The 22,456-nt window shown below is 45.1% G+C and overlaps 2 protein-coding genes across 2 annotated transcripts; one reads left to right on the forward strand and one right to left on the reverse strand.

The window, feature by feature from the left end:
* Positions 1-9,115: 9,115 nt before the first annotated feature.
* LOC136947670 (bcl-2-like protein 15) lies at positions 9,116-13,083 on the forward strand. The gene is made up of 4 exons (XM_067241802.1): positions 9,116-9,296; positions 9,538-9,650; positions 10,253-10,465; positions 12,101-13,083. The coding sequence occupies exons 1-4, from the start codon at positions 9,182-9,184 to the stop codon at positions 12,119-12,121; spliced, it is 462 nt and encodes a 153-aa protein (XP_067097903.1). The 5' UTR covers positions 9,116-9,181; the 3' UTR covers positions 12,122-13,083.
* Positions 13,084-16,502: 3,419 nt separating this feature from the next.
* LOC136945467 (adenosine receptor A1-like) lies at positions 16,503-22,018 on the reverse strand. The gene is made up of 4 exons (XM_067239301.1): positions 22,012-22,018; positions 20,049-20,361; positions 17,122-17,416; positions 16,503-16,886 (listed from the first exon to the last, which is right to left on the reverse strand). Exons 1-4 carry the CDS (start codon positions 22,016-22,018, stop codon positions 16,503-16,505), a joined length of 999 nt encoding a protein of 332 aa, XP_067095402.1.
* Positions 22,019-22,456: the final 438 nt, after the last annotated feature.

Below are 22,456 nucleotides of genomic sequence, written 5' to 3' on the forward strand. Positions count from 1 at the left end.
CTTTATGCATAAATATATGTGACTCTGTAGCCTACACATAAGCCTACAATTTGTTTTTCTAGTCAACAAGACAAGCATTTCATGGCGAACTATTCAGTATCATTCATTTTACGAAAATGATGCACCTCGACTGGGGAACAGGGATGAATGCAACCATAGCCTATAATGACTCCAAGCGCAAAGCATGCAAGCCAAAGGTGCTGCTCAGGCAATGCAACATAGCGGCATAGAGATTAAATCTGATCACATTTGTTACATACTGTATTTGTTCTTACAGCCGATATGGCCCAGTTTCCCAGACATGGATTAAGCCTAGGCATTTTTCTCTTACTTTTGGACTAGGACTACAGGTTTAATCCATGTCTGGGAAACTGGGCCATTAATAATGTGCGCTCCTTGCTCAGGTTTAATTAATGGCACTCTGTTCCTTGCTCCAATAATTTACAACTCTGTTCAAACATGCTCTGACTAATGCTGGGTACACACCACAAGATAATCGGTCTGATTTTGGGCCGATTTCCCCCTTCCGACAATCCTAGGTATAAAAGTATTTTGTACATTCCCTGTGTTGGATATTACTTGTATATTGCCATGGGTATTACGTGTTTTATTTCTTGAATACGGCTACTCTGTGTACTGTCCAGCTGTCTTCAACCCTGTGTATTCCCAACCTGTTTTATTGTAATGTTATTTTGCTTGCTGTTGCGCCACAATTTATCCTTGGGTATACCCATCACATTGACCAGAGGCTCTGCCCTTACTATTTGTGCACTCACACTGCCATCTAGTGGGAATTTTAACACACTTAAATGTATACCTTTTTCGAAATGTGAATATGATATAGTATACAAACGTAATTATTTTTTCAGTAGCTTACAAAATGGCCTACAGTTGTTGATAATGTCACTGCCAATTTATATTAGCCTATTTCTTAACCTTAATTCAATCAAGATTGGTTGAGTGTGGACAGGTTTTCTCTCTTGCAATGATCGTTATCTGGTTTCCCCTCGGAAACAAATGAAGTGGTAGCACCCAATTTTAAACGTGTACAGACATTAAAAACGGCCGTGTACAGACGTCAAAACGTGTACAGACGTTAAAAACGGCCGTGTACGTTCAAATGTAACGTCTGTACACGAACGAGAATTCAGACGTTTTGGCACAATCGGCGTTCCATACACGGGAGCCTGCTCTGTTGATTCTGAAGGCCTCAGGCATATTTCATAGAATCTGACAACACAAGCTAGCTGAATTATGATTAGATAAAAACTACCATAATATACAACAGTCAGCAGCAGGATTCTGTATCAGCTTTGTGCATCTGGTAGGTCTTGCAGAGGACATTTGTTTTTAGAGGTTATGACACTAGTGCTCCAAGTACAAGGGTTAGGTAATGAGGTGTCTGAAAGAGCGGTGCAGCAGTGTCATTACACACTGCTGTGCCAGCTTTGCACAAACACTGACTGGAGGTCATGACGACAGGTTCTGAATCACGTAGCACTATCTGTGTAAAATACACAGAGACAATTAGACAAACATTGATACTGATGTATCCTTTGAATTGTTTTTGAAGTGAATTTTGCTACTATTCATATACCGCTGAATTAAGAATTGGCCTAGTAAAGTTGCTGGGGTAAGTTTGTTGACAAGGGGTTTCCTACATGTCTATTACAATACGAGGTGAGGTATACCATACCAAATATGTTGCAATAGAAAGATTTACTGTCAATCAACTTTGCCCCAATTATCTTACTTCTCCACTAACAGGTAGACTATAGCCATTTATCAAGTGTCTCAGAAGAATGTTTACATAGTCGAGAACATGTTCATGGTCAAATGAAAGCAGTTGTAATGTAAATATTTTCGTTCTGAGAGGCTTGATGAACGCATGCTATGCTGCAGTCATTGAACTGGAACAGACTGCAAAATTGAACAGAATACCCAAACCCATCCCTAAACATTAGTCTACTCTCAAGCTGTGTGGTTTTTCATTCTTCTGCATGGACCTGTGACAAGCTGCTCTGACACTGATAGTACCGGTCAACCTGTTAGTGATGGGCATTCCGGCTCTTTTTCGTGAGCCGGCTCGTATGGCTCAGCTCACCAAAAAGAGCCGGCTCTTTTGGCTCCCGAACGGCTCTTTAAAAAATACATGTTTTAACTATGAATTTGACTATGATGGGTGTGAAAACAATTTGAATAAAATTATTAAATGAAATCATACTTGACCGTAACCACATATCTTTAAAAATGCATTGATTTGTCATGGCTCTCCGAGTTTTGACTACTCTCTGACTGTGTGTGAGTTGGCTCGGCCCTCCCTCATGCAGGATTGACAGGAACAGAATGTGAGGATGATCGTGTGCGCCTTTAAGCCTACAAGTATTTTTTTGTTGTTCTTTGAATTAGTCAATTATTTTAAATACAATTAAAATTCATTATTTCATAATCATTTAGTTTTTATAGGCTGTATTAATCTATAAAAAATAGAGTCGGCTCTTCAGATATGCGAGCCAGCTCCCGACGTTCACCTTCAAGAGCCGGCTCTTAGAGCCGGATCGTTCGCGAACGACCCATCACTACAACCTGTCTTTGTTTGAAACTGGTGGACAAGAAGATACAGCATTCATCCATTCAGTACTTTTATCATTATTATAACAATATTTTAGAAATCTGAAACACCTGCCAGAACAGCAGTCTACATTAGACCTACAGACGACACATTAGACCTACAGTCAGATGGATTACATAACGGTTGACCAGCAAAAACACACAGGACATCGTAGTAATTATACTGTTGGTACTATAACCCCATCGGTAAAATGCAGTCTTCGTTTGACTGTTTTAATCGTCTGCGAGCAAAAATAAAAGACTAAACTACTGATAGCATACAAGTCTAAACTAACTACTGATAGTTAACTAACAGGGTAAAAAGCTAACTACTGATAGTTAGCTTTGTTGAGGGGGGGCTGTGTAACGAGCGGAGTTATTGTGTTCCTGTTATTGTCAATCGGTTGACTCGCGAGAGACAATCGAGACAACCGGGAAGTTTTGGGGGAGTTTGGAGAGCGGGGTTCTGTTGGTGGCGTGTGACCGAACTATCGAGAAGCACGGCATGGTCACGGCCAACAGTGATCAAGATTAATCGGTTCTGCATTTAAATAAACACAAGGAAGTCAGAAACCATTCCCTGCCTCCTTAATCTCATACGCAACATTGAGGAGAACATTACACTGGTGTCAGAAGTTTAAAGTGACGGACTGGTTTCTTCTTCGGGTTAGCCTAGCCGGCTAGCAGAACCGCCGAGCATAGCCGTTGTTGTACTGCCAGTAGACATGCCGCACGGGGGAGGAGCCCGGCCGAAAGTTAAGGAGGAGGAGATGAGCTACAGTTATGCCTGTGCGGAGGGTCTGGCGGCGGAGTTTGAGCACACTGTGGTCAAGGAGCATGGCCAACGACGCGGGTATGGGCCCCGCTGACCCCTGACAGAGCGGAGGACGTGAGGACGGCTACCTCACTGGAATGTCGGCCCGACCTCAAGATTACAGCAGAGAGAATGCGCAGCCTGTGTGGCAAAATGGTGGTGCCTATGCTTACCGGCCCCGTGTAAAACACCAAAGTACTCCGGTAAGGCAGACTGGCAGGCATTTCACGCCCAATTTGAACTGCTATCGCTAGCTGCGGGCTGGTCAAAGAGTGATAAAGCACTACAGTTGGCCTTATGCCTTACAGATGATGCACTAGCGTGCCTGTTAGTACTCAGCCCAGAAGAAAGAAATGATTATACAGCTCTTGTTGGAGCCCTACAGAGACGGTTTGGCCACTGTGAACAACCCGGTCTCCTGCGCTCAGAACTGTCCAACAGACGCAGGCGGCCTGGGGAGCCCCTCCGTGTCTTAGCTAATGACATCGAATCTCTAGCCCGGAGGGCTTATGCCCACATGCCCCCTGCAATACAGACGGAGCTTGCCAGGGACCAGTTTATCCAGGCCATAACCCCCAGGGGGCTGCGCGTTCAAACCCAGCTCGCCCACCCCTGTTCCATACAGGAGGCTTTGGAGTTGGCTCTAAAAGGGAGATTGTGGAGGGCGGGGCCATGGAAAGTGGCCCTGGTGAGGGTGGTCCTACAGTGAGAGCCGCTGCATGCACTGACACAGCCCAAGTAAAGCCTGCATGGGTGGCTGAAATTACTGAACTGATCCGGGCCGTGTCCATGCATTCGCCACAAAGTGCCACGCGCCCTCGTCAACGGCCCTTAGTCTGCTGGGGATGTGGAGAACCTGGCCATCTCCTCAGACAGTGCCCCAAGCACTCCAACGACCAGGGAAACGGACAGGGGCCCGTATAGATGGGATGATACGGACCCCTGGCATTATGTCCCATGCTGCATCATCGAGGGAAGGGGGATCCAAACAGCACGGGCGGGGGAGAGGGGCTCCACTCCCCCCTGAAGCAGACAAGAACACAGAATCCACGATGGTGGTAGGTTGGACTCATGCTGGGAACTTTTGCCACGTTCCCGTCACCATATGTGGGGCCTCATGTACCGCCCTTGTGGACACGGGCTCCACAGCGACACTGATGCGGCCAGATGTGGTTCCAGAGGGGACACAGTTGGAGCAGACTACAGTGCAGCTGAGGACGGTGACTGGTGAGCTGGCTCCTATGCTCGGTAGGGGGAGGGTGACGTTGAATGTGGGAGGGCAGACAACGGACTTTACAGTGTGGGTAGCACAGGTGCAGGACCCCTGTATCCTGGGGCTGGACTTTTTGAGGTCTGCGCGCTGCCTGCTGGACCTAGGGGAGAACACATTGACCTTCCCCGGGGGCCCCGCTGTCAGAATGATACCGCTCACACAGTCCTCAAAGCCACACCCCCTGGTCGGGACAGCCGTGGAGACATACGGCCATGACACGGAAACTCCAGAAGAGAGCAACGCCCCAATCCACAGTCCCCTGCCACTGGTGCCCCCTGCCCCCAACAACGGTCAGCCCATCTCTGCACACTCCAGTTCATCTCCCCCAGCCCAGTCATCTACGGTGGAGGGGACAGATAGGTTGACAGCGGTGAGAGAGATATGGAAACAGAATTGTGACCAATTGGAGCAATGGCAGCAGGAGGAGCTGTGGGAGGTGCTATCTAACTTCACAGACATTTTTGCACTATCAGACGATGAAGTGGGCCTGACACACCTGGTGCAACACGAAATAGACACCGGGGATGCGCAGCCCATCAGGACGCGTCCCCGGCGCCTCCCCATGGCTCACCGTGAGGCTGCAGACAGAGCGGTGGAGGAGATGCAAAGAGATGGCATTATCGAACCATCAGACAGCCCATGGGCCTCGGGAGTGGTGATGGTTTCAAAAAAGAGGACCTCCAAAATGAGATTCTGCGTGGACTACAGACCGCTGAACAGTGTGACCAAAAAGGACGCGTACCCATTACCTAGGATCGATGAGTCACTAGACTTGGTGTCTGGCTCCTCCTGGTTCTCTTCACTCGACCTGCGCAGCGGATACTGGCAAGTGCCACTCAGCCCTGAAGCGAGACCAAAGACTTCAAATGCCTTCTGTATGGACAGGGGGTTGTGGCAGTTCCGCGTCCTGAGTTTTGGATTGTGCAACGCCCCAGCCACCTTTGAAAGACTCATGGACCAGGTGCTGGCTGGCATCCCCCGTCAGAGATGTCTGGTGTATTTGGATGACATCCTGGCCCATGGGAGCTCCTTTCAAACAGCCTTGGAGTCGTTGAGGCTGGTGCTGCAGAGAGTGTCTGCGGCGGGCCTGAAATTACATTTACATTTAGTCATTTAGCAGACGCTCTTATCCAGAGCGACTTACAGTAAGTACAGGGACATTCTCCCCGAAGCGAGTAGGGTGAAGTGCCTTGCCCAAGGACACAACGTCATTTGACACGGCCAGGAATCGAACCAGCGACCTTCTGATTACAAGCCCGACTCCCTCACCGCTCAGCCACCTGACACCCACAAAAGTTCTGCTTCACGAGGAAGGAGGTGGAGTTTTTGGGTCACAGACTGGGAGGAGAAGGTATCAGCACACTGGAGGAGAAAGTGCATGCCGTGAGAGACTGGCCCATACCCGCTAACCAACGGCAACTGAAGAGCTTCCTTGGCCTGGCCTCATATTATAGGAAGTTTGTGCGAGGTTTCTCCTGCACAGCCGCCCCCCTGTACCACCTGCTGCAGAAGGGGAGGGGCTTCACCTGGACATCACAGTGCCAGCAAGCCTTCAACTCCCTCCAGAAGGCGCTGACAGAGGCCCCCATCCTCGCCCCCCCTGACCCCTTGTTGCCGTTTATTCTGGACACAGACGCCAGCGACGTGGGCATGGGCGCGGTGCTAGCTCAGGCGGGGCCAGAAGGAGAGAGAGTGGCGGCGTATCAGCAAAACCTTCAACAAGGCTGAGCGCGGATACTGCGTCACGCGGCGAGAGCTCCTTGCCATGGTGGCGGCGATAAAGCATTTCAAGTACTACTTGTGTGGCCGTCCCTTCACTGTCAGGACGGATCATTCAGCGCTTCAGTGGCTGATGTCCTTCAGAGAACCAGAGGGCCAAGTTGCACGCTGGATTGAAATGCTGCAGTCCTATGTTTTCACAGTGGTACACAGGGCCGGAGCCAGCCACACCAACGCAGATGCCATGTCCCGCCGCCCCTGTGCTCTGGGTGGGTGCCGTCACTGAGCGGAGAGAAGCATGTGAGTGAGAGCTCCGTATCGAGGAGGAGACGTGCCCCATGCACGAGGGAGCTGGACCAGTCTGCTGGGAAACGAGGATGGTTGGCAGAGTGGCAGACACAACAGGAGCAGGACAGGGACATACAACCGGTGCGGCAGTGGGTTGAAGCAGGACAAAGACCACTCTGGGAAGAGGTGACGGGGAGCTCCACTGCAACAAAAGGACTGTGGGCAGTGTTTGATGCACTGAGAGTGAGGGATGGGATACTGCAGAGAGCCTGGAAGGAGCCTGCCACCGGAGAGGAAAGGTGGCAGGTGATAGTCCCCAGTTCACTGAGAGACGCTGTGCTGAGAACATCCCACGAGACCACTGGGGCGGGGCACTTTGGAGTAGCCAAAACACTCCGCCGGCTTCGTCAGGGATTTTACTGGGGGAGGGCCAGACGGGACGTAGAAGACCTTTGCCGCTGCTGCGACCTCTGTGCGGCCTATAAGGGCCCCCCGGACCAGTCCCGCGCACAACTACAGCAACAGGCGGTGGGGGCTCCCATGGAAAGAGTTGCTGTGGATGTCATGGGCCCATTTCCCCACACGGACACAGGCAACCGGTACGTCTTGGTTGCCATGGACTATTTTACAAAATGGCCTGAGGCGTACGCAATCCCAAATCAGGAAGCAGAGACAGTGGTTTACGCTCTGGTAGAGGGCATGTTCAGCAGGTTTGGGGCGGCAGAAACCATCCACTGTGACCAAGGGAGGAATTTCGAATCACGGGTCTTTGCCACCATGTGTGAGCGTATGGGCATGCATAAGACCCGGACCACAGCACTGCACCCCCAGAGCGACGGCCTCGTCGAGAGGTTCAACAGGACCCTGGCATAGCAGCTGGCAATCCTCACCGCGGAGCATCAACGTGACTGGGACACGCACCTGCCCCTCGTCCTCATGGCCTACAGGTCTGCTGTTCAGGAGTCCACCTCATGCACGCCTGCCCTCCTCATGTTGGGGAGGGAGTTAAGGACACCAGTGGAGATAGCCTTTGGCAAACCCCCTGACACCCCTGCTGTTCCTCCAGGGAGAGAGTACGCCAGAAGACTCCAGGATCGGATGGAGTCCGCCCACATCTTTGCCCGAGACCAGCTGGAGAAAGGGAGCATGAGACAGAAAAGAAACTATGACACAAGGTCAAAAGGGAGACACTTCCAAGCCGGAGAGCTGGTTTGGGTGCACAGCCCACGTGGGAAGAAGGGGCGGTGCCCCAAGTTGGACTGTCAGTGGGTGGGGCCTTGTCAGGTGGTGGAGCGGCTGGGTGAAGTAGTGTACAGAGTCCAGCTGCCAGGAAAAAGAAAGCCGGTTGCACTCCACAGGGACAGATTGGCCCCGTACAGAGGAGACTCCCTCCCTTCCCAAACGCCTGTGCGGAGGGGCAACGGCACTACACGCAGACACACACGTGAGCCTGGTCAAAGCCCCATTCCCCTTGCACATACTTCTCCAGAGACAGTGACAGACCCCCCTGTTCACACCCCTCCTCCCATCCCCTTCCCATCACACACACCTTTCACTGCACAGGGGCGTGGCCCCCCCCACCAGGCAGAGGCGCTGGCGTCCCCCACTCATCCACTGCCGCGGAGACAGAGACGTCGGCCGGGCCATCTCAGAGACTTTGTGTAGTCCCTCGGGACGAGGGACTTTGTTGAGGGGGGGCTGTGTAACGAGCGGAGTTATTGTGTTCCTGTTATTGTCAATCGGTTGTGTTATGCATGTTATCAGCAAATTGATGTGGTTCTGTGTTAAGACCTATTGGGGGGGGGGGGGGGGGGGGGTTGTCTCGCGAGAGACAATCGAGACAACCGGGAAGTTTTGGGGGAGTTTGGAGAGCGGGGTTTTGTTGGTGGCGTGTGAGCGAACTATCGAGAAGCACGGCGTGGTCACGGCCAACAGTGATCAAGATTCATCGGTTCTGCATTTAATAAACACGAGTAAGTCAGAAACCATTCCCTGCCTCAATCTCATACGCAACATTGAGGAGAACATTACAATATATTACATACCTTCATAATTATGAATAAATGAGGAGGCGTAAAACTTAAATACCTTGTCTAACAGAGTACTCGGGGCTCTGGACGTCCGTTTGGCAATACGGTGTACATCGGAAATTGTAATTAAGGGTAACGTTAGCTCCTGTAAATACCGAAGGTGGCCATTACTACGCTGTGTTTACATCAGTAGCGGACGGCCGGAAGTAGTTACATCTGTTTTGTAGAACCCGGAAGAATGTTGCGCATAACCCCTATTGTGGTTGAATCATATGGTTTAAGCACCTGCTTCACAGATCCGAACAGTAGGTGGCGATGATGCACCTCATAAGCGTTGGTTGCAATCTGCCATTGAAAGTGAAAGAAGAGTCGCAGGCCGGCAGAACAAGGAATAGTATAAACCAGGCGTTCGTCTCAGCCCTTTGAAGAATCGAAAGTAATGGAACTATGGCTCCTCGAGATATAGAAGAAGATACGCTATTAATTGTACAGTGTTTATTTGACGACGATGAGGTGCTGGATCGCTGTGGACAAATAGAGACGGATGGATCGATGAGCGACGGTAGAACCCTATTTGTTTTGTAGCTCGTTATCTCGTACAACCAATGTTAAACCTATAGATGGATTGCAAAGCAGGCAGTCCGATGTTTTTAGAAATAAAATAAATATTATTCATGGCTTTGTTCACACTGTGCTATAGGCCTATTGCCTATAATATTAAAATCATGACAAAATTCTAGGTTTCAAACATGCCATTCACATTAACACCCAAACTCAACACATTCATTATTTATTTTTTACAGATGACTTTGATCCAGTTATAATAGCAGATAAACTGAGGCAGTTGGCGGATGAGTACAACGATGAGAAGATGGAGCCCCTGATAAAGGCACTGCACCAAGCAACAGCAAACCAAGTGAGGACGGCCTGTTCACAAGGCCTTCGGTCTTCTGAAGTCTTCAGTCTTTTGAAGTGGTAAAAACAGACAGGGTGTCAGAGGTCCGAGTTCAGCCAGACTCATGTGGAAGTATCATACATAAAAAGGTTTCCATGTGAAGGTTAAGTTTGTGGTTCTGACTGGGAATCACATTTCCCCATTTAATAAGATTGTGTGATATTAGTGGTGACTCCTCACCAGGCGTGGAGCTAGACATTGTAAACATTCAGAGCTTAGCCCAAACCTAGGACGTAGTCTAGGTTTGATGTGATGCTAGATAGGGACTTCCACAATGAAAGCGAGCGTGCGTAGGGCGTGTGAAAATTATTTTGGCATTCATTTGAGCACAAACGTTTTTTTGAGCTTTATGTAAAATAAACATTAAGTTGGACTCGTCTTTTTGTATTTGTCGAAAATGACAACCCAAATTTTAACCTAAAAGATTCAGGGCTTTTGAGATAACATTCGGGGCTCAAGCCCCGTAAGCCACCACATCCCCGCTCCGCCCATGCTCCTCACTGATGGTTGGTCTTCCATGTAGAGTCTTGCTATCAGTGGTAACTAGTGCTGTCCTCCACCAGGCCGTGCAGGTGTTTGGGGAGGCGGTGGAGACGCTGTGCCTGGCCTCATCCCAGCCGGAGCTGTCCTCTGAGCTGCAGCTCCTCAGGGCCTCCGTGGCACTGGGCCGCTATGTGAAAAACAACTCTCCCCAACTCAAAAGCAAGGTGGCGGGTGCCATGGCAACCTTCCTCAACACTCGCGTGGTAGGCTGGGTGCGTGATCAGGGAGGATGGGTAAGTGACCATCTACCAGTATGATTGCTCATTATAATTCTACTGCTGCTCTTAGCATTGGTGACGATGCTGGCGCTGATTATAAATGTAGCTTGTTATAGTACTGCTCTCTTTGTTAAAACTGTTACAGGCTGTATAAACTAGGGGCTCCTTCTAGCACTGTGTAAAAATTGTCCCATCAATGGTACTACCTGTTCCAAATGGAAGAGAACTTAGGATAGTGTGTTGGTATCAGTTTTTCCCCTAGGTTCACAGCTTGGGTGGGTGGGGGGGGGGGGGAGTGGAGAGAGAGAGAGAGAGACAGAAATGACATGCCGTCGTGTAAATAAGATAAATAACATAAGGCCATTTAGTTTGTTTAATAAAAGAGCAAGCTATATACCTGTTTTATAGGAAAGGTAACCTTAAATGACCTATTTTGTGATCTGGCGCTATATAAAAAAAAAAAAGCCCCCCCCCCTAATGGTAGATGAAACACTGGGTATCAAACATTTGCAGGGCACCACAGGTGTTTATATGGAGGAAACTACCTTGTCCATATATTGTGCCTTAGAGTCTGTATCTACTTGGAAGTATTTAGCTGGCAGGCTCCAGTCAACCAAGAGGGTGAACTTTGCCCAAGCTGAAGTATGCACACAGTATGTCTTGATTCATGACACACCCTGCTCCTGTCAGGAAATATGGACACAGTATTGTGACACCCTCTTCCAACCAGCAGGGCTGTGTGAGGATACCATGCTCTATCATTGTCATGGTTATAAATGACAGGATTTATGTTGATCAGTGGAAAATGATATATGTTAAGGTATGAATGAGGTGGTCTTTGAGGGATCAAATTGAGTGGCTGTTTACTGGCAGATTGGTTTTCCTGTTTACCAGATCTATATACTTTGTTATGAATACACATGTCTGAACATTTGCTAGTTATCAATTATCCAATGCTCACTGTGCTTTTATGTAATTTGTTTTTAAAGGAGAAATAACAAAATTCGTAATGTGATTCTGCCCAACATGACCCAGGATTTTAGTACTTTTTAACCATTAACCTGGTATTTCTTATAAAACCCCATAATGTTTTCTCTGAAAACATTCAGAAAGCTGTTACTTCGACTATTAGTTGTGCTAGATCTAAAATGTGTATGTACTGTAGCTATAATCAGCCTTTAGTGAAGTGTTAACTGACAGTCAAGTATTATCCAAATATGGTTTAAAGCTATTTTCATAAACAACAACATGTCAGTGTACAATGTGGAGAGTTCATCAACCTACAACCACTCTGTTAATCAATTGTCGCCAAGCAGTAAAATTGTCTGTATATTGGTTACGATAAACTGACTCATGCGGTAGGTGAAATCCTGATTGACATGTTTCCAAACTGGCAAAGTGCGATTTGTTGTTTTTAGCCTTAGATGAGGCAGTTAAAAGGAATGAGCTCATGTATCACTTTATGTAGGTCAGTGATACCCATGCTGTACTCAAGTAACTAATCACTATGATACAACATTTAGATTCTGCATCTTACAAAAACACATTCAATCAGTCCTTAGTACTACCACCTTTTTAGCAAATGTGGCTTTCAGTACAATGTTTAGGATTTAATAAATGCATAAATGTTGTTTTGGTTTCCCTCTTCAGGTTCAAGTGACTAATGCATAAGAGGCCATGGGGAGTTCTCCCTGAACCCATGATGTACAGTGCCGTATCAGCGGCCCTTCTCAGGACTACAAGTCATCAGAGTGCCAACATCATCAACTTCTTCCTCAGACCTTAACTTCTCCACACACATCTCACACCTCACATGCCACACACACACACACCTTTACACTTTCACTTATTTCCACAAATACCAACAGATTGCACGTGTCCATTAGTGTGGCAGGAACACTTGCTTTTCAAGAAGGTACAGAATGGACCATTTATGTAATCATGTAGGTACACGTCAGTTTCTGTTTTGTATCAGTTTTGAAGCTGCACCTTTGCAACAGGTTGTGTAGGAAAACCACAAGGCAACTACTGTTAGGTATCATCTCTGTGAAGCCTGTGAAGAAACCATTGTTAGTAAGTAGTACATTTATTCTTTTAATATATTCATGTGTTCAGGGTCTTAATTTATGAAGTTGTAATCTGATCTACTTTTGATTTAGTTTGGTCAATTGGTTGATTGAATTGGGGTCAAAGTCCAAATATTCTATTTCCCTAGGAATATCAGAATCAGAATTCGGTTTATTCGCCATGTATGTTATACAAATACGGAATTTACTGTGGCAGGGAGGTGCAAAACACTAAACATATACAGATCTTAAATTAAGTAAAAGTACAAAAGTTTAACTATTTCTAAGAACTAAACAATCTAAGAATACAACAATTTTAATATAAAATAAAATATATATAAAAATAGGAAGAATAATGAGCAGCGTGATATATGTATATAACTACTGAATCATCATCTGAAAATGGACCAAAGGGATTTTGTAAGCCCAGTTTTATGCCTTAAAACACTTGAATATGTGTCACTTTGTTTACATTGTATTTTGGTGTGTTATGTGCAATTTTATTAGGGGTTGATGATTTTAATAAAAGTGATGCTTTGCAAAGACCAATAAATTGTAGCATTTCTGCTTTGTAACTGTCAATTGTAATTTGGATTTTTGTAATGTATCCTCTACATTTGACTCATATTTTACAGGCTTTGTTTAAATTGATCCCAGTAGTGTTTTTTATTAGTACAGAAAGTTGGATCCTGTAGTCTATGACAACAAAGCATACAGTAGAGCCCCCAAGTAAGAAAATGAATGAAAATAAGTGACACTTTTCTCAGAATATTTTTAACAATGTTACCATATTCAATTTCATAAGACAACATTCTTTTTCCCAGTGTAATGTGTTCAGAGTCAGATGTTTCATAGTAGCTTTTAACATTTTGTGATGGCCAAATCAAGAAAATGTCCCAATTCTATGGCCTTTTTCCATGTCATGACCACTACTTTCATAACATTTATTTTATTTTGAATGGTTAGATCCTCCATAGCTAAACACATCTTTTATATATATTTAATAGTGTTATATGCACGCTGTATAATTCTCCCAATTCCCAAGACAAATGCCTTTTGAGTTCTAACACTTTAAGTTGCAACCAACATTATGGCCCAGTTTCCCAGACATGGATATAAGCCTATTCCTAGATTTCTTTTTAATTCAGTGGAGATCTTCATAGAATTTCTCTCTTACTTCAGGACTAGGATTAATCCATATCTGGGAAACTGGGCCTCAGAGTATAAATTAATCTATATTGTGGCAACCAAAGAGCTCAAACCGGGGTGTGACTTACTGTAACATAACTCAGAACAGACACACAACCAGGTAAATTGTTTGCTCACATAAGGCATTTTCTCAAACTCAATGATATCTTAGGTGACAACAATGATGATGATATTGATCAGGTTCAAGGTCTCACCAATACATATTTTTGCAATTGCATGTTCTGTCCTGTACCAAGTACCAACCTGTACCACTGAATTAACATTGTAAAATAGGGTAAATTTACATTTAATGTTTTCTGTCAACAACATCATGCAGTTGCAATATGCTTTGTCATTCCCAAAACAAGTCCAAGCTGATGACTTAAGCAATAAACAACATGTAACCAGAAAAGGTGCTGCTAAGGAAGTGAATAGTGAGAGATACTGTGTTGTGAGAGTTCACTCACAACACAGGGTATGTGTGTGTCTGTGTGGAGGTGGGGGGAGTGTCTATGTGTTGAGACAATGGCAGCAATCACATTTCACACAGATAACAGGTTTAAATCATCTGTCTTCTCCAAGGAGTAAGGACCATAGTGAGCAGACTGAACTGCTATGAATAGGAATAGGGTAACAGAGCATACAATTCATATGAAGTTTATTTTCAATTAATTATGTTTCAAAAGACTCTACAATACCATAAAATCTACTCTTTTAGGATGACATCTGTTGAAATTATTGCCGGGACTTTTCTTTTGTTGAAAATCTTTATTAGTTGCTTTCACACATCAATGCTGAAATGTGTTTCTTCAACATCATCACTGTGGAAGACTCAAAATTGGACAAAATGATCACATTTAAACCTGGTCACTGGCTTCTCATGTAGATTGTCAGACATAGTGGTCACCTTCACCATGAAGATCTAAACTTGGTTTTGAAATGCTAAATCTATCTTGAGGAAAACTGATCTAACGATGACTGATGTGGTTAAAGTGACCTTGTCTACAGAGTTGTCTATCCACCATGCATGATACGTCTGGGATCAGTGCTTATGAGCAGAGAAAAGGAAATTATACTAAGATGATTTTACTGGGGCCTTGATACACACATGGATCCTATGATGTCTGGACTCTTCAATCTACATATGAGGATACAGCACACACTGGAGGTACTTCATTTAGCTGGTACTGTAAAGGAAACCCATGTTAACCCTGTCCCCTGAGGGCACCACCACAGGGATATACCAACAAAAGAGCTTTGAAATCCAGACAAGTTGATGTAGGTTCTAATGATATAATGTCCTACCTCATGTCTTGTGTGTGTCTTAACTCACAGGCCTTAAGCTGTGCACAGTTCTAGATCAATCATGTAACAGGAAAGGCATGTGGAGATGCATTACCACCTGCAAGGTGACTGGTGACCTCTGAGAGATGAGAATTAAAATGAGATCTCCACTGCAGTCTCCCCTCTGACCAACACCCTTGTAAATGACCCGCACACATTCACATAAACATATATACACCATCAACACACATACACACTAATAAAATGACATAAATCTTTATGCACATCGACATCCACATCCAAGACACCTCTCACAGGCAAACACAGACACACAAAAAAAAAGTCACAATCATTTCTCCAACCCCCCTCCTTCAGCTGCCCACAGCCTTTTGCACTCCCCCCACACATATACACACATGTCCAGTCATAGAAGATTAATTTGGGTATATGAGAGTGTGTGTGTGTGGAGGGGGGGGGGGGGGGGGGGTTCTGAGTGAGTGCTTGTAACAAGGCTTGTTCTGTCATAGGAGCATCAGCAGAAACGTGTGCTTGGCTGTCAATCACCACTAGTAGTAGAGCGTGTTCAGGATCATCTCAATCCTAACTTGATTGTGTAACGTCCACTTGTGTAACTGGTCCATTAGCCTGATTTTCTTAAATGTCAAAGTTACGATGTCTGATTTAAAATTTGGCTTGGGACCTGAGTCAGACACACATTCCTACCTCCAATCAGGTGTAACTGTTTATGTACTGAAATAACTTCTAGTCTTATCTGCTGCAACCAGATAAAACTATTAGGAAAAAAAGACACTTTGTCACTTTGTTTCTCAGTCTATTTGTAAGGCTACAGACCTAATGTTTTGGCTGTGAGGAGGTGATAACATGTACATAAAAAGGCCATCATAAGTTTTAGGATTCCTTTCAAAAGCATGATCACCTGCTGCCACCTTCTCACATTTCATATAGATTCAAGTTCAGCAGCATTTTGCTGGAACTGCGTTGGGAGACCCTTTTCCCATATGACCTCATCATATGTCAGCCAATGAGAGGTATTGATAAGTCAATCTCAGTTCCTCTCATCCAACCAAAAGCCTCCATGTATCACGGCCTGAGCTTTAAAAAGAGGCAAATCTCTGGCTTAGTGCAGTGGAAAGTTTCCCTGTCTACGTCATGTCCGTTGTCCACCACACTGCCTTGAAATAATCATAGTTCTGTCACTAACCCCTCACCCCCACTCCAAACACAACCTACCAATCTTTCTACCACCCCAACCTATGCATCCCACAATCACCCCTCCCCCAACCTACCCACCCTACCCCACTTCAAACACAACTCACCCACCCTTCTACCACCCCACCCACTCTACCCCAAACTCAACCCCCACACCCTTCTACCACCCAACCCCCACATCCACCCCTCCCCCCCAACCTATCAACCCCCCCCCTCCCAGCACCCTAAAACCCTGGGATGCGGTGTCCATTCCCCCACCCTAACCCTTCCCCCACCTCCCATCACTAACAGTTGTTGTCGTCGACCTCATGGTGCCTCAGCCTCCTCTCGAGACTCTGGCACCTCTGGCTGCCCCTCTGTGGAAGCTGTCCCACCGAGTCCTGGCACATCACGTACTGCTCCCAGATCTTGCGGAAGGCGGTGCGGAACTTCTTGATGCGAAAGGCATAGACAATGGGGTTGACAGCCGAGTTGCCGTGGGTGAGCAGGATGGCAATGTAGGTGAGGAACATGGGTTTGTGGTATGTGGGGCAGAAGAGTGTGATGCAGTTGAGGATGTTGAGAGGAAGCCAGCTGACGGCAAACAGGAAGAGGACAAGTGCCAGTGACTTTGCCAGCTTCAGTTCCTTACCATAATAACGACTTGGGTCTGTTTGGCTGGCCGTTACCTGGAATGAGATAGAGTTTGTAGAAAGAGTCTCAGCAAATGAGGAGTGTTTGAATGGAATTCTCCGAATAATGTAAGCAATGCACAGACCACTGGTGTGTTTTTGACTATGGAATATGACAGTGGATCTACATATTATTATTATGGGAATGCCAATATTTGTTTATTATTCTCTAGTTGTGTCCATTCTATTGAGGTATTGTCTATTTCTCTTGATGTCAACAGTGGGCCTTCACCTTCTTGTTGAGCTGCTTGTGGATCATGTAGAAGATCTCAGCATAGATCACCAGCATGAGCACTAGAGGAGGCAGCACCCAGCCGAAAAAGTTGAAGTAGACCATGTAGTCCATGCTGATGACCTTCTCAAACTCACAGGTCACCAGGAGGTCAGGGGTGATCTGAGAGCCATTGTCACGGAGATGCTGCAGGTTGTTCCACCCCAGCATGGGTGTGAGCCCCACCACGATGGCCACGATCCAGCACACCACGACAGCTGTGCCCGCACGCCGAGGGGTCACCACGCGCTTGTAACTGGGACAGCAAGGGACAGATGAGAGAGTGTTACTGTAACGGTAGGGGACAGATCAGAGAGGGTTTCTGTGATGGTAAGCGACAGAAGAGAGTGTAAAAATGTCAACCGGGCCTTCATCATTTCTGCAATTTGCATGGTCTGAGAGTACGAACAAATTCAGTTAGTAAATATAGATGAATTCTGGATTTGTGCATAAAGCGTTCATACGCAAGCTTGGTAATTGAGTCCCAATGTGAGTACAAACAGGCTTACAGCTACTCCAATTCAGTTATAGTACATACAACATACAAACTATGATGACCCTGAGGTTGGTCAGTGTTCCTTCTGTTCATTTCCTGTCCTGAAACAATAATTGTAAAACGACAAAACTGGGGGGTTTTCTTTCTTAGTGTATGTTGTAGTTTAAGAAACCGAACAAGAACGGTTTTCTATGGTAGTCTATATACTGGTCATAGTCTATATCCTAGTCTATAGTTTGTCTATATATGGGCTTAGCCTATACCCTTATAAGTCTTTATACCGGGTCAAAGTGTGAGTGGGTTGGATTATTATAACCACACACATCTGTGGTGGTCTAGGATTCAATAGCAGCTCTACGAAAGAATGTTGACTCAACGATCCCAATAGGATGAATAAAGGACCTCCAGTGACTAGCTTTCCCACTCTCTACACATGTGCACATTGGCTTTCCTTCTTGACACACACACACACACACTGGTATTCCCACTCCAAACACACAGTTTCGCCCTCTCTGTCTCTCCTTTTCCCTCATCTCTTATTTTCTCTCACTTAACCCTTGTGTTCTCTTCGGGTCATTCTGACCCATCAGTCATTGTGACCCACCGTCGTATTGCGACAAATTTACCTCATACAAAAACAAAGTGAAGCATTTTCTTTTAACTGTCGGGCTGTCTCAGACCCCCCACATTGGAATGGTTAAAAGAAAATTATTTTAATTTGTTTTTGTATTGGGTAAAATTGGGTAAACACAGCAATGGTTCGTTATGAACCTTTGGGTCATGTGACCCGAAGGCAGCACGAGGGTTAAACACACACACATGCACTCACACACATATTCTAAGTGAGCAGGACACAGATCCCACGCAGGATGAGTGGTCATTCAATGGAAGTTAATGGACACCCCAATGAGTAATCTGGCCCAAAGCTGGCGGTAGATAAAACATGCTCTATGTCCGAGAGAACCCCCACACACACACACATACTATCTCACAGGGCTGTCAAATGCACTTCCTGCCTCAAGTGTTGCACTATTGTGTTGGGTAACTAAAAGCTTGACTTACTGACATTGGCAGCTTGATTCTGAGTGTGGCTGGCATGTTTACTGAATGCACATCTCTTAAACTCTTTGCTGACTAATTGAACATTGCTGTGAACTCTTCCAATTAACAATGAGTGTGTCCTTTTTGCTGTCTAAGATAAACATATTCAAGTCATAAAACATCACAGGAGCCAACCCAACCAGTCATATTATTGATCAATCATGCATCTTGAGATCTGTGTTGACAGATGTGACTAAGGGATGAGTGAGAGCTCTTGTGGAAAACATGATGCATTTATGGAATGTTTCATGGCACAAGATGATTCATTTGAAATATTTACTGGTGGAATATATGGATGTGAGCCAGAAGAAAAATAAAAAGTCAGATACACTGAAACTCTTGGCTCCAAACTAAGTATTTTACTCTCTAGAGAACCATTACAATAATTTATGGAAATGTACATGAAGTGCTTGTGTTTATACATTTATACATTCCATTCATCTCCACATAGCTGGCGGTTCAGCTGTCGGTTGCTCTGGATACATCCCTCTCTTCCAGTAAGGTTTGCAGCACCTCCCACATGTTTTCCACACATGTGCGGGTGAGCTGTAAAATTTACTTAGAGACAGGACAAGCATGACTGCTAGCCATGTGGAATGTAAGATTTACCTGGTGATTGGACAAGCATGACTGTGGAATTCAACAGCTACAAAAATTCATAGACAAGCAAATAAAATGTCTTCTTCCTATTTTGCTCTCAAAACCTCTCAATGTTAAAGATACAATGTAATTCAAATACAGTATATAACTTGTCATAACCATGGCCATATGCAGGATTTGTAAAAATATCGATGTCCAAAAAAACAAGTTTGCCATATTTTTACTATCTTTGCAGCACCAAAGATTTATTATCAGGCAATTATTTTATGACATTTAATAGCTCCTCCGCGTGGTAAAGTGATATACTGTGATCCAAAAACTGGCTGTACCAGGGTTACAGCCAGTGTGAATTCCGATAGTGGATTTAACCTCCCCACCACCCCCCACCCTTCATTAATAGACAATAATAATAAAAAAAAGTACAGAGGTCCGGATCTGGGTGTCCCAGTGTTTACCATACCATTATATTAGGGGGGCCCTAATATAATGGTGTGGCTTGCCATTTTTAGAGACTCTTAGAGCAAAAATGATGCCGGGTAGGCTATGGTATGTTCTTCCATTAGCTATGGATTTTTAAGTTATACATATCCAACTGTTGATATAAATGTAAATGTACAATAATGGATCAGTGAATTCTAAACAGAAAGGTTGTTGAGGATAGAAAATATTTTCTTAATTGTTTCATGTTTACCTCATCGGTATTTTGACCCTCAGGTAACGGTCGATGGCGATAGCCAGGAGAGCGAGGATGGAACTTTGTGTGAGCACCAGCACAGTGCAGGCCACGAGCAGGCAGCTGTAGAAATGAGTCTTTAGTCCGATACTGATGATGATAGCAAGAGGAATGACGAGCGCTCCAACTGCAATGTCAGCCAGGGCTAAAGAGACGATAAAACAAAAGGTCGTGTCCCTCAGAGAGCGATTGATACGAACAGCCCAGACCACCATCACGTTCCCGATCACTGAAGACAAGGCGATCACCACCTCCATTCCCATGTAGACTGCTTTAGACATATCCGATGACATAGTTGAAGACTTCGGGTAGTATCTCACCAAAATATGATACACAATATTTCTTCGGTTACTTTTCTGCCCCACCAAAGTAATTCTTCTTTACGCATGATGGTACTGGGTCCTGTGAGGTAGTATTAAGCATTAGGAAAGCGCGTAAACTGGTGCCTATTATTTTGGTCTAGGACCAACCAATCGCAGACGATGTTGTTATTCCAATGACATCCGAGTAACATAGTAAAAGTGGCCAATGCCCTATTCCACAGAAAATAGCTTCTACAGTGGAAATATCAGTCAGAACACAGCGCCTACTCCGGAATCCAGTTGGCATCGCCCCCCTTCATCGTTTCCTAAAAAACTAGTATTTAACTTTAACAAAGATTGTGGATTCTTACGACGTTCGTGTGCATTAGCTAACTACTCCATGTTAGATAGTACCTTAGTATAGTATCTTATTAATTCATCCATGAACCTTTCCTTATGCGGTTCTGCGTTATAGCCATTCCTTGAAGGTAGACCAATTTAAAAAAATAAAAAGATTTTGAGGCGATTGTAATAGAAATGACCTTTATCTTATTCGGTGCGTTCAGATCGGCTCAAGCTCCAGAAACGATTCTGCACGTTCTTTGCATACTTTCTGTTGTGTTAATGAGCCGGCGGTTTTCCAACAGTTACCCAATCCAATCCTTCACCGGGACCAGGATTGAACGCACGGTGGTACCGTTTTGTCTGTGCTGCCTGCTGCGCACGTGACATGACACATTGATCTCAATATGCGTTGCTAGGATTTATAGACATGTTGGGAGTTGACAATCAAATCAAAGAAATAAGGAATTCATGTGGTTTGGATTTTTTTCTAATAATGTAACAAGAAGTGGTAGGTATACATAGTCAAGGTCATAAAAGCATTTGTGCGTTTTTTTTTTGTTTTTTTTTACAGATTATTAAAGTACAGTTTGTAAACTTTCAAATGATCTGTCATACATGAAGAAATAGCCGAAGACATACTTATTTAAATGTTGGTACACCTACCAACAAGCAGAAAAAATCCCCTTAAAAGATTTTACATACATAAAGAAATAGCTGAAGACATACTTATTTAAATGTTTATACACCTACCAACAAGCAACAAAATCCCCTTAAAAGGTTTTGGATGTTTTAACACTTCTCCCAGGCAGGTAGGTATGAAAAATAGCTTGTGAACTCCATCCCAAATCACTTAGTCTAGTAGCCAGCTAGGTGAACCCGGAAATGTTGAGTACACCAAAGTTTTTTTGCAGAAATGTGAAGTATGGGTCCCCACTATACAGAAACTGCCGGATGCTAATTTGCACATGTTGAGCAATTAGCATAATTAGCTTAATCGTCCAATTTGACCACGTATTTTGCACTGTATGGCTAATTCATACAATATTGGAGGCTTTTTAGAGGTTTTAGAGAATGCTGAATTCAATTCTGGCACTGTAACCAACAGCTTCACTGTAATATAACTGTGACTTGAACAGGGAATCTCTCAAAGTAACAAAGGCACTTACAACAGCCTAATATAAATCACAATCAGCAATGTTCAACATAAACAGTATTGTTTCAGTAGTCAACAGTATTATTTTCACATCTCAACTTATTCTCTCCTCATCCCTCACAGTCCATCAGAACTAGTGTTCATACTCCTTAAGCCAAGCAGGCTCCCTTCTCACTCATAGGTCTGTCCATGACCCCAGCATCAACTGGTTGTTGAGCCGACTACGTCACGGGAGCAGGGGCAGGGCAAGCGACAGGTTCAGGGTCTGCACCCCTGTCTGTTTCACTCGCAGGGACCAGAGAGATAGAGTTCCATGTACGCCCATCCTATAGCACAAAGGCACTTGAACCAGCTTTGCGTATATCTCTGGTAGGTCTCTGAAACTTAGACAGTCCCTTTTTCACATGGAAAGGTTTCCTTACCCTGACTAAGCTTCCCTCTTTGATCTTTGGAACACGTGCTCCCCTTTTCACATCAGTGTACGTTTTCGATGCCTTCTGTTTGGCGGCGACCCGACTGCGTAGTTGTTCCTCTGGCAGTGGGTCAGTTTTGCGTGCCGGGCCGAT

Source organism: Osmerus mordax, chromosome 1, assembly GCF_038355195.1.
Source record: "Osmerus mordax isolate fOsmMor3 chromosome 1, fOsmMor3.pri, whole genome shotgun sequence".
Classification (NCBI taxonomy): Eukaryota; Metazoa; Chordata; class Actinopteri; order Osmeriformes; family Osmeridae; genus Osmerus; species Osmerus mordax.

Bases quoted from the DNA above. Each gene is read 5' to 3' on its own strand.
- LOC136947670 (XM_067241802.1), top strand. From the start codon at position 9,182: ATGGCTCCTCGAGATATAGAAGAAGATACGCTATTAATTGTACAGTGT. The intron at 9,297-9,537 runs GTAGAACCCTAT...TATTTTTTACAG, and splicing joins GGATGGATCGATGAGCGACG to ATGACTTTGATCCAGTTATA. The intron at 10,466-12,100 runs GTAAGTGACCAT...TTCCCTCTTCAG, and splicing joins TGCGTGATCAGGGAGGATGG to GTTCAAGTGACTAATGCATA.
- LOC136945467 (XM_067239301.1), bottom strand. The intron at 17,417-20,048 runs GTAAACATGAAA...TTGCTGTCCCAG, and splicing joins AGGGTCAAAATACCGATGAG to TTACAAGCGCGTGGTGACCC. The intron at 16,887-17,121 runs GTGAAGGCCCAC...ATCTCATTCCAG, and splicing joins ACAAGCAGCTCAACAAGAAG to GTAACGGCCAGCCAAACAGA.